The 12,259-nt window shown below is 39.6% G+C and overlaps 1 protein-coding gene across 8 annotated transcripts in view; it reads right to left on the bottom strand.

Moving 5' to 3' along the window:
- LOC144685847 (putative E3 ubiquitin-protein ligase HERC1) overlaps positions 1-12,259 on the bottom strand; it is a 429,767-nt gene that overhangs the window by 238,244 nt on the left and 179,264 nt on the right. For 7 of the 8 annotated variants that reach the window (XR_013577800.1, XM_078550801.1, XM_078550834.1 and 4 more), the window contains one exon: positions 326-481. The exons of the other annotated variant lie outside the window; for it this stretch is intronic. Coding sequence is in view for 6 of the 7 variants with exons in the window: in XM_078550801.1 (XP_078406927.1) it covers positions 326-481 (156 nt within the window). In the remaining variant the exon portion in view is untranslated. The remainder of the gene's footprint in view (positions 1-325; positions 482-12,259) is intronic. 8 annotated transcript variants of the gene reach the window in all.

Below are 12,259 nucleotides of genomic sequence, written 5' to 3'. Positions count from 1 at the left end.
TTATGTGAGCCAATTTCTAGAATTTACAATTTTATTCATTTTGAACAACTCTCCACATGATGACCAATACTTGCTGACTTTCTGAAACTATCAAAGTAGTTACTATTTCTAAACTTTACTTAATATAATGAGAAAAGCACTTTTCAGATAACTGATAAAGGATGTTAATAAAGGTTTTATGAAAATCTAATAGCTGCGCTGACTAAATGACACTGGAGTACATTATGAATAATTTTCATACAATAATATTGCATTATTACTCAAACTTTTTGATTTTAGTTGGATATGATAATTATCAGGTTAGATGTCTACTTAGCCGTTTCACCTGTTTCGTGCATCCGTGTAGCTACCAATAAGAGTGGATCAATCCATTTCACAGAAACAATATTGCTCTGTACATTTTTGAAGGAGATAACACGACGCAAAAAAACAAGAAAGTCTCCCAACTGGGTTTCTATAATTCGTCTGTTTTTGCCATAATCTGTTCATAAAAGAAAAACAAAATATCGGAGTCATTATCAACAGATGAAAATAAATGTAGAAAGACAACAGCACACAAAGCACAAAGAAAATGGGGACATTATTAATGTTGTTCAAAAATTCTTCAACTTCTGGGATCTAGATTCAAACTCAGCGCAATAAAGGTGAAAGCCTATCCTTTGATGGCAGTAAGGAATCAAATGGGAAATAAATAGGAGTCTTGATCCGGTTCCTAATGGGCATGGACACAGCACAACACTGCCCTTAATTCAGAACTTAGAAATACAACAGGATAGATGATGCGAGAATAAAAAAAGCATCGAAGCTTTTGGATTTGATGTTGAGAAGTTGAAGCCAAGACACATTATTGAAACAGTACAAGAGGCTTCATTTTACAAGGGTGACTCTGCGAGCTGGGAACACCATGCAATGGGACAGTGTTCCAGGAAGTCGCAAGCACTCAGCCTGTAATTCTCCATCCATTAAAAACGGTATTGCTAGATCACAGAATCACTTCTTACATGTAAATATGCTATATCATGTTGCAATCTTCCTCACCTTCATGAGCACTACATTCAGGAAAAGAGCTGAACACATCAGGTTTGGTATTCTCCTGCTTGCCATCTTTTCCAGGGAAGGTGCACAGGATTCCATAGGATATAAGGCACAGAAACCATTTGGTTCAACCAGTACATACCAACATTTATGCTCAACTCAAGTCCCCGCCCATTTTTCCTCATCTAAATCTATAATCATAACCCTCAATTCTCTTCTCCATCATAAGCTTGCCTAGCTTCCCCTTAATGCTTTGTTTCAACCACTCCCTGTGGCAGTGAGTTCCACATTCTCGTTCTCTGGGTAAAAAAGTTTCTTGAATTCCTTATTGGATTTCTTGGTGACTATCTTATATTGATGGCTTCTAGTTATGTTCTTCCCCACAAGAGGAAACATTCTCTGTATCTACTATATCAAAACGTTTCATAATTTTAAAGACCTCCATTAGGTCATCCCTCGCCCTCCCTTTTTCAAGAGAGCCTGTTATGTATAGCCATGTATTTCAAGCGGCATCCTTGTAAATCTTCTCATCACCCTCTCGAGTGTCTCTATGGACAGAATCTTCCGGTCAGTGTGCGGGGGTGGGCGCGACACACCGACGTGTAAAATGACGCGCGATGATGTCGGGCATACGTCTTGACATCATCGCGCGCGATCATGATATTTCGTTTGGCAGGCGCGCGCCGGAATTGGCTGCGTGCCCACTGAAACGTTAAGGACCTATTAAGGCCGTTAAGAAAATAAAGTCCTTAAGAATGCTGCCCGTCCAACCTTATGGTTGGCGGGCAGGTGAAAAGCCCAAGCGGCCTTTGCGTTTTTCAGGAAATCTCATCCACGGGTGGGATAAGGTTTCCTGAAGCTTTTATAAAATAAATAAATACATTTTCCCACCTTTACAAGCATGACCCCTCATGTGACAGTGTTACATGAGTTGGGACATGTTTGAATAAATTTTTAATTCAATTCTATGATTTTATTATACATTCAATCTCTCTGAGGCAGCTCCATGCGAAAGATCGCAGGCCCCAACTTTCCCTCCTCCCCCCAACCACACAAGTAGCGCTGAGCACTACCAGCCGCGCATTACGCTGGGCGGGCCTTAATTGGCCCGCCCGTGTAAAATGGCAGTGTGCAGCCGATCATGGGCTCCGTGCCCGCCCCCACCCAGCCTGCCCGCCATAGGAAAAATCCTGGCCTATATCTTTTTTATAATATAGTGACCAACACTGCATGCAGTACACCAAATGTAGTCTAACCAAGCTTAGCAAAATTTCACTATGTTTCAATTCTATCCCTTTAGAAATAAAGCCTAGTGCTTGGTTTGCTTTGCTTACATCCTTGCTAACCTGTGGCATAACTTATAGTGATTGGTGTACTTGTACTCTGAGATTCCTTTGTTCCTCTGTACCATGTAGACTTGTACCTTCCAAGTAATAAATGACTTCTCTATTCTTACTACCAAAATGTACAACCTCACATTTATCTGTGTTGAACTTCATTGCTGATCATTTGCCCATTCTTCAAGTTTATTAACATTATTCTGTAATTTGTTATACTCATCCTCAGTAGTGGCTATTTTCCACCCACTCCCCCCACCACCCCCACAAATTTGGTGTCATCTTCAAATTTAGAAATTGTGCTTTTGATCCCACTGTTGATATCAACAATGTGGTCCCAGCACTGTTCCTTGTGTAACGCCACATCCCAATCTTCTGTCACTCTGAATAATTACCCTTTCTCCCACTCTCCACTTTCTGTCTTAAAATCAGCTAGCAATCTATTCTGCCACTTTTCTCAATTCCACATTCCCTGAACTTCTTAATTAGTCTACTATAGGGCATCTTATCAAGAGCCTTTTGAAAGTCCAGGTAAATTACATCTACTGCATTGTCTACTTCTCCTATTACCTCCTCAAAAAATTCATTGGGCAGGATCTTCCGGTTGGCGAGCGGGAGCGGGGCCCACTTGCCGACGCGTAAAATGACGCAAGGTGACGTCGGGTGGAACTCCTAAGGCCATTGAGAAACTAATTAAAATCATTAATGGGCCTGCCTGTCCAACCTTAAGGTTGGCGGGCAGGCCGGGAGCCCTGGCGGGCTTCAGAAAAAGCATGAAACCTCATCCACGGGCGGGATGAGGTTTCATGAGGGTATTTAAAATTTTAAATAAAGGTTTCAATAAAAGTTATGGGCATGTCCCAACTCATGTGACAGTGTCACATGAGGGGACATGTCAGGGAAATTTTTCTATCGTTTGTATAACAATTTTTAATTCGGAGCTGATCTCCCTGAGGCAGCACTTAGCCTCAGGAAGATCAGTGCGCTCTTTCGCGCACATGCGTGAAAGAGCATACTCCCGGCTGAAGGAATCCCCCTCCGCCCACACACGGAGCACATAGCCTTAATTGGCCCGCCCACGTAAAATGGCGATGCGCCCCCAATTGGGGGTGCCGATCAGAGGCGTGCCCGCTCCCGCACATCCCCCCCTCCCCCCCCACCAACGGGGGGAAAATTTTTCCCATTAAGTTTGGTCCAGCAAGATTTTCCCTCTTGAAATCCATGCTGACTATTCATTATTATAGTTCTAATTTTTAAATGTTCCTCTGCTCGCACCTTTATTAAGGATTCCATTCTTTTTCCTACCACTGATGTTAAGCTGACTGTTCTATAATTCCCTGAGCAAATTCTGTCCCTTTTCATAAACTCATCATACATCGTTTTCTAGGAGATACTAACGGAATGAAGCATCACTATCCTTTACACTACTACAGTGCATTTTCCAGTGTAATACTAGATGTAATTTAACTCCACACTGTAAAATGCACATATTCTTTGTAAACCTATTCAAATTTCATACCTGCCTAAAATTTTGTGAATCATATTCAGATCACCATTTTCATCAATATATCCAGGCATAATTTTTTCTGGTGCTTGCATCACTGACAGGATAGCACCTGACCATCCCAAGATTTTGGGAATAGATTTCATAAATTTCACTCGTGTAATTTCTCTTACACACAATTTGCTATAATTATTTAGTTTGCATTTTGTTACTTACGATAGTTCTAAATACACGCATACTGCAAGAAATTCTAATTTATCATGTTAAGAATACATGCTTTTGGTCTGGATACAATTTTCATTTATGGATTCTGACACATCGCACAGATACTGCTCCTTCAAAGAATTAGCCCCATGTAGTCAGATAATCATCTTCCACTCATTTGTACACAAGGCCTTTTTATGAAGCATGCACCTAGTTCTTTGACCAGAGATTCGGGGGATTGGGGGGTGAGGGGGTTAAACCCCAATCAATAGCTGGAGCATTTGAGCATCAACATTATTAACAATATGTATTGTGAATCAGAATAAGAAGTAAGGCGTCAGCCAGAAGAAAGATTCCTATGTGGAAATTGTAAAATAAGAAATACTATACATAGAAATGGATAATCTAACATTTTTTTCTCTTATTTGGTAAACTATCACCTACTAAAATAGTATAAAATTAGTTTTTCCACGAAAGCTCCAGTATTTGCACAGTAGCCATGAATGCTTAGGTACAAGTTTCACCCAAGTGAGTTTGGTGGCATTGGAAGAGTCCTATCTGAATAAAGCATCTTGCCCTATATTTTGGGTTCTGTTTCTAGAGCTAGTGGGTTCTTTCTGGAATGGAAAGTCATCCACTCTTTAGCTTGTGCTTTAAAAACGCGAATCATACAGAAATCGAAGTAAGCAATGCACCCCTGAATAGGAAGATGGATCTGAAAGTGACAGCACTGACCCAAAGCGGCAGATCACATACAGGAAATGTGCAAATATGTAACTTATAGAGGTTTTTTCTGCATAAAGTGGTAACTTTGCTTATCCCTGGATCTATTTGCTGTTGCACCTGAAGAGAGCAGCAATTGCCACACTTTATGACATAACAACATAAGAAACAAGAACTGGAGCAGGCCATTTTTGTCAAAACAGGCATGCACTGAGTCAACCTTACACCCTAGGCTCAGAGTTCAATAGTGACACAAATCCTGAAATGGATACCTCATCGTTTCCCCTTCAGAAAAGACAAGGTAATTGGTTTGATATTTTTGCAAAGCTACTAGCATCAGGCAACTCAGTTGAAGCTTAGAGGAGAATTTCAACACATTTCCACCCAGTGGTAACTGAACAGTATGGACAGTTAAAATGGAATGGGGGGGGGGTCTTATTGTCTTGTCATCCTGAAATGGCTGACTCCAATTTGAAATCACAGGTAGCAACCTGAGTTCTTGATCTACTCTCACCCGTCAAAAATGATGCCTGCTGGGTCAGAGTCCAAACTACCTTATCAAAATTTAGGAAAATTAGCTAATTTTTGTTTATTCTTTTGGGATGTGGGTGTTGCTGGCTAGGCCAGTATTTATTGCCCATCCCTAATTGCCCTCAAGAAGGTGGTGGTGAGCCACCTTCTTGAACCGCTGCAGACCATGTGGTGTCGGTACAAACACAGTGCTGTTAGAAAGGAAGTTCCAGTGTTATGACCCAGCGACAGTGGAGGATAGGTGATATACTTCCAAGTCAGGATGGTGTGTGGTTTGGAGGGAAACTTGCAGGTGGCAGTGTTCCCATGAATCTGCTGCCCCTCTCCTTCCAGGTGGTAGAGTTTGTGGATTTGGAAGGTGCCAGCATGTGAGTTTGCCAACCCACATCTCCTCTTCCCAATGCATCGCTCTTTATCTTAGTAGGTAAAATGAAAGGGCATGTCCAACAATGCAGCACAGGTGAGAGCTACTACCTGAGCTAAGATGACACTAAGGCAATACCCAATGTAAGTAGTGAAAGCACCAGTGCATTGGTCAGCTGTAAACACGCTGGACACATAAATGAAGCTGGCATTAGGCAACAAAAGACTGGTTCTTAAACATAAAAGTTTCAGACAGATAATGTTGGACCCCGATTGTGAAAGCAGTGAGGAACTTGCACCTCATTATGGAGATTTATCTGGGGATGCTTCCTTTAACCATTCCTTATGTAACCTAGGAATGGAGCATAACCTCTGATTTCAGCAAAGACCCAGAAGTACTTTCAATACCTGAAGGCATATCCTTTCAGTCAGTTACTGCGCTGCGTTAAGTTTTTGTCCTGAATTCGGACCAAGATTCCACTTTAGAATCATGGCACAATTGGAAACAGCAGAAAGGTACTATGCGAATGGGACACAGGAAGTGATTTACAGAATTCAATGCATGTTTTGAAGTCAGGAATCAGTTTCAGCAGTTGCTGACATTGATTTAATCAAGACCAATTTGATTAGGTTAAGATCTCTAGCCTGCAGAAAAATCAAGAAATAACATAAAATGTTAAAAATTCACAGTAACTCCATCAGCATGTGGAAAGATAAAATATATGTTAATGACATGAGTCAGCTAAAGGGAGTCTTTGGCTAACAATGACAAGAAAAACAACTCAGAGGCACAATCCAGGAAAAGGTTTGCATACAGAAAAGTAGGGGAATGGAGAACATTGCTTGATCACAAGCGGCCAAATTTCTTTTAAGGGCCAATGTTCTTAGATTATTTACTATCATGGGGTCACAATACAATATGTGACATTGAATAAATGTAAACTAAAAAATTCAAAATCTATACACAATAAAACATTACTCCATAATGGAATTCAATTACATAGCTGCTTTTATTTCACTTTAAAATTTAAGTAAGGAAATTCTGAACAACTAGAAGATGGCTTTGATGTTAATATGCCAATGAAAGTAACTAAGAAGCAAATATATTGTGCAAAGCCCTCCCTACATGTGATATCATGGTAGTGTGCCACTGTGATAGTACAAGCAGACTGATACCCTTCAGCCACTGTGTAATACTCATGATGCTAAGGGAGCAGAACTTGTTACATCAGGGAATATTTGCACAAAATGTCTGCTTACAGACCATTTTAAAAATTAGTTCCAAAGCACAGAAAAAAATAAAAGTAGACACACCTGCAAGGTAGGCACATCTTCCTTTAAACAATTGGGGCAGTGTAAAATCACAGAACGTTTATAACACAGGAGAGCATGCACCCCATCAAGGCTGTGCCAGCTCTCTGCAAGAGTAATTTAGTTCATTATCATTTCCCCCTTCCTTTCCCCAGAGCCCTGCAGATTTCTTCCTTACCGTTGCCTATCAAATTCCGTTTTGAAAGTCATGACTGAATCTGGCTTTAACACTCTTTCAGGGAGTTAACTACTTGCTGCATAAAAAAATTTAAGATCACAGTTGATCATCTACCTCAACTCCATCTTGCTATGTCATGGTCAAAATCCCTAGATTCCCAAAAACTTATCAATCTCTGTCTTCAATATACTCAATAACTGAGTAACAACAGCTCTCTGGGCAGAGAATGCCAAAGATTTGCAACCCTTTGAGTGAATAAATTTCTCCTAATCTCTGTCCTAATTTGCTGTTCTTTATTCTGAGATTATGACCCCTAGCTCTTGACTCCTCTGCCAAGGGCCATCCTCCTGGTATCTACCCTGTTAAGCACCTTAAGAATTTTATGCTTCATTGAGATCACCTCTCACTCTTCTAAATTCCAGTGAATATAGGCCTAGTCTTCTCAATCTCTCCTTGCAGGACAATCCCTCATCCCAGGAATCAATCTAGTGAACCTTTGTTTCATTCCTTCAAAGGCAAGTATATCCTTTCTTGGGTAAGGAGAACAAAACTGTGCACAGCACTCCAAGGTGTGATCTCATCAAGGCCCAATATAATTGTAGTTAAGACTTTTTTTTAAACGTATCATTTTTAAACAAATCATTTTGCAATAAAAGCTAACAAATCATTTTCTTTCTCAATTGCCGATTGTACCTGCATTGTACCTTCGTGATTCGTGAATCAGACCACCTGGGTCCTCTGAATATCAACATTTCCCAGTCAGGCTAACTGGCCTAAGTTCTGTTCACTCTTTCTCTCCTTTCTTGAATAGCAGGGTTATTGTTTGCTACCTTCCAATCCATGGGGCCTAGAATCTAGGAAATTCTGGAAGATCAAAATCAATGCACCCACTATCTTTATAACTACCTCTTTTAAAACTCTAGTGTGCAGGCCTCCAGATCCAGGAGATTTTCAATTTATAATCCCATTAACTTTTCCAGTACTATTTCTTTATGAATACTGACTTTTTAAGTTCCTCATTCTCACTGGAACTTTTCTTTCCCGCTATTTCCGGATATATTTTGAGTCTTCTACCATGAAGCCAAATAACACAGTATTTGTTTCTATATTCCCCATTATAATTTACGTAGCTTCTGACTCCAAGGGGCTCTCATTTACTTGTGCTAATCTCTGCCTTTTTACATACCTATAAGGTGCTTTTACAATCTTTTTAGCATCTCTTGCTGGTTTACTTTTATATTTTCTTTTTTTAAAATCAAATTCTTGGTCATCCTTAGCGGAATCCTAAACTTCTCCCCATCCTCAGGTTTACTTTTCTTTTTGGCAACATTATCAGCCTCTTCCTTCACTCTAATAATACTTGTAACTTCTCATTAACTACTGTCGGACATTTCTCATGGGGTTGATATTCGGTGAAAATTATGAAATAATTCTTTAAATGTTTGCCATTGCTTGTTTACCATCATATCTTATAATCTACTTTCCCAATCCACTTTAGCTAATCGGCCCTCCTACTGACATAGTTTGCTTTGTTAATTTGCCTGAAGAACTTGATAGTTTAAAATTACATTCAATTACTTACATGAAAAATTTTGTATATGGGAACAGTCCAAAAAGCCCAATTAGTTGTTCTAACTTGCAAAACCTTCAATTCTACGCAACAATTGTGGGAGAACATAAGTTGTTTTGCCGAATTTACCTGAAATATATCCAACTATATATCCAACTTTAATTTCTACAAAACTATACAAAAGCAAATTTAACACATACAGGATATCTGAATAGACCCCACTTAAGGCCTTGATTTCTACTTTCCCATTCCATTCTTCCCATTCACCAGGGGATGTATACAAATAAAGAAGAATTTTTGGGAATTTTTCAGAGCCTCATTCGGTTGCTGTACACAAATTTGCAATATGCACATGATGGGAAATTGAGAAATTTAAATTGTTGGTGGATGCAAGAGTAAAAGATTGAATATGGAAAGTAAGGACGTTAAAGAAAAACAAAGAGATGTCAACCGTGGCTCAGTTTTGGTAGCAGTCTTGCCTCTGAGTCACAATGTTCCAGGTTGAACTCCCACTCCAGGGCTTGAGCACAAAAATAAAGGTTGACACTCCGGTGCAGCACTGATCAAATGCCTTACAGTTGGAGGTATCGTCTTTTGGGTGAGATGTTAAATGGAAGCAGCATCTGTCTGCTTGGGTGGATGCAAAAGGTCCCATGGCACTATTTTAAAGAAGAGCAGGGGAGTCCAGGGCAATTTTTATCCCTCAATGAGCATGACAAAAAAAAAAGATTATCTGGTCATCACTTTGCTGTCTATGGGAGTTTGCTGTGTGCATTTCCTACAACAACACATTGGTTGTAAAGCGTTTGAGACGTCCACAGGTTGTGAAAAGTACTTTCTTTTTCTTTTTTCAGTGAAGCAGCAGAGATAGTAATGAAACTGAGAAACTTTAGTAGCGAGAAAATAGCAAGATTTGAGACTTTCAGAAGCACTGCAATGACGTCAATTAAAAGTGAAAAAACAGAAGAGAAGCAATCAAATTTTTGATTAGAATTTGTTCTGCATGTACAAAACTCAAGAAAAAAAATCAGCAGTTCCACTGTTTGGATACTTTTATTTGCACAGCATCAAGAGAAAAAAACATGAAATGTATAGAGGAAAACAGACATTACATACCAGAAAGTCAGATTATAATTGGTGCCCTGATACATGTATGTGAGGAAAACAAATGCTCAGTATTGAAACTGGTTTAAAAAAAAGTGAATGCATGTAGATACATGTTAATAACAGAACCAAGCCCCTCGGTTTCACAACAAAGAACATTTTTAAACTCAGCAAACCTTGTTTCATTCCATGGACAATGTTTCTTTCATAGTTAATAAATATCATACATGTAAACTTGTCTTTACTTCAAAACCATGGAGTCAGAAAAAAAAAAACTTCGAAACCTCATAACATCATCAGGCCAAAACAACTTTTTGGAAGAGTAGCCAACAACTCAGCAGTAGTCCTGGACATTTCAGACTGAGAACATGGATGGAAATAAATGCTTTGCCAGGTACAAGATCCAAAGCATATTCTAAATTTATACTTTTTCAATATGAAAAATGCTGGGTTTCTACACCAAAATTTATCAAAGTAAAACACTGACTGGATGTGCATGGTCAACAGTCCAGCATCAGCATGTAAATGGGGTAGGGTTTATTAAGGACAAAGAGGATGATATATGCTTAGAGGTGCAGGACAAGGCTAGAATATTTAATGAGTACTTAATATCGGTTTTTACTAAGGTAGAGGATGCTGACAAAATATCAGTTGAAGCGGAGATGGTAAAGGATGGGATGAATATTGATAGGCAGGATGCAACGGAAAGGCTGGCTATGCTTAAGAGTGGATAATCCAGTGGCCTGGCCTGGACACCTTGCATCCCAGGGAACTAAATAAAGGGGAGGAAAAAATAATGGAAGGTTTGCTTCTGATCTTCCTGAGATATGGGGGAGGTGCCAAAGGACGGGACAGTGGAAAATGTGACAGCCTGATTCAAGAAACAGTGTAACGATATTCTTAATAACCACAGGCTGGTCAGTTTAACATCAGTGGTGGGAATGTTTTAGAAATAATAATCAGAGGAAAAAAAGCAACAGGCATCTGGAGAGGTATTGAGTTTGTAAAAGGCAGATCGTGTTTGACTAATCTAATTGAATTTTTTGATGAAGTAATGGAGAAGGTTGATGAAGGGAATGCAGTGGATGCTGTCTATATGGATTTTAAGAAAGCATTTGGCAAAATACCACATGAAAGGCTGGTTAAGAAAATTGGGGCTCTTATAATAGGAGGGTCAGTGTCAGCTTGGATAAAAAATTGGCTTAAGGACAGAAAACAGTGAGTCATAGTAAATGGCTGCTTTACAGACTGGAGGATGGTAGACAGTGTTCCCCAAGGTTTAAGGCTGGGATCACTGCTTTTTTTGATATATATAAATTACTTGGCCATTGGAATACAAAGTAAAATATCAAAATTTGCCAATACTCCCAAACTTTAAGGTGTGGCAAATATTAAGGGTGATATCAATTGAATGAACAGGACATAGATAGGCTAGCAGAATGGAGAGACAATTGGCAGACGGAATTTAACATAGAGAAATGTGACATCATGCATTTTGGCAGAAGGGATAGGGTGAGACAATATAGACTTAATGGCATAGTTCTAATGAGTGTGCAGAGACAGAGACGCCTGGGGGTTCATGTGCACATATCTTTGAAGGTGGTAGGACATATTGAGAGAGTGGGGTTAGCAAAGCATATGTGATCTTGGGCTTCATAAATAGATGAATTGAGTACAAGAAAAGTTATGCTGAAATTTTACAGAGCTCTGGTTAGGCTACAACCAGATTAGTGCATCCAGTTCTGGTCACCACACTTTAGGAAGGATGTGAGGGCCCTTAGAAGGGTGTAAAGGAGATTTACCGGAATGGTTCTGGAGATGAAGCATTTTAGCTAGAAGGTTAGATTGAAGAAGCTAGGGTCGTTCTCCGTGCAGCAAAGGAGATTGAGGGGATATTTGATAGAAGTGTACAAGATTATGACAAGGTAGACAAAGGAAAGCTGTTAGCTAATGGTACAAGGACCAGGGGGCACAGATTCAAGGTTTTGGGTAAGACTGGGGGATGTAACTAGTAATGACCTCAAACTCACTGCCTACAAGGGTAGTGGAAGCCGAGATGAGAAATGATTTCAAAAGGAAATTTAGGGAAATAAGCTTTCAGGGGACACAACGGGGGGAATGTGGCTGACTGGGTTGCTCCAGAGAGTAACAGGAACTGGATGGGCCGAATGGTTTCCTTATGTGCCATAATGCCGCTATGACTCAGTTGTTCAGGGTTTTATTTGAAACTTAATATTTGCCTTGCAATTGCCTGATAAAGATTTAAATGTTTAAATATAAATTGTTAATATAGTAAAATCTGGATTGTGACTTAAAGCCTGAAGGCTAAATTGAGGGATTTAAACTCAAACTCTGCATAAACCTTGTCATCAAATTTTGAGTGCTGATATTTCTTAATG

The sequence above is a fragment of the Cetorhinus maximus genome, chromosome 1 (assembly GCF_964194155.1).
Source record: "Cetorhinus maximus chromosome 1, sCetMax3.hap1.1, whole genome shotgun sequence".
Lineage (NCBI taxonomy): Eukaryota > Metazoa > Chordata > Chondrichthyes > Lamniformes > Cetorhinidae > Cetorhinus > Cetorhinus maximus.
The sequence above is the reverse complement of the archived record's forward strand: the minus strand, read 5'-3'. Positions and strand labels throughout refer to the sequence as shown.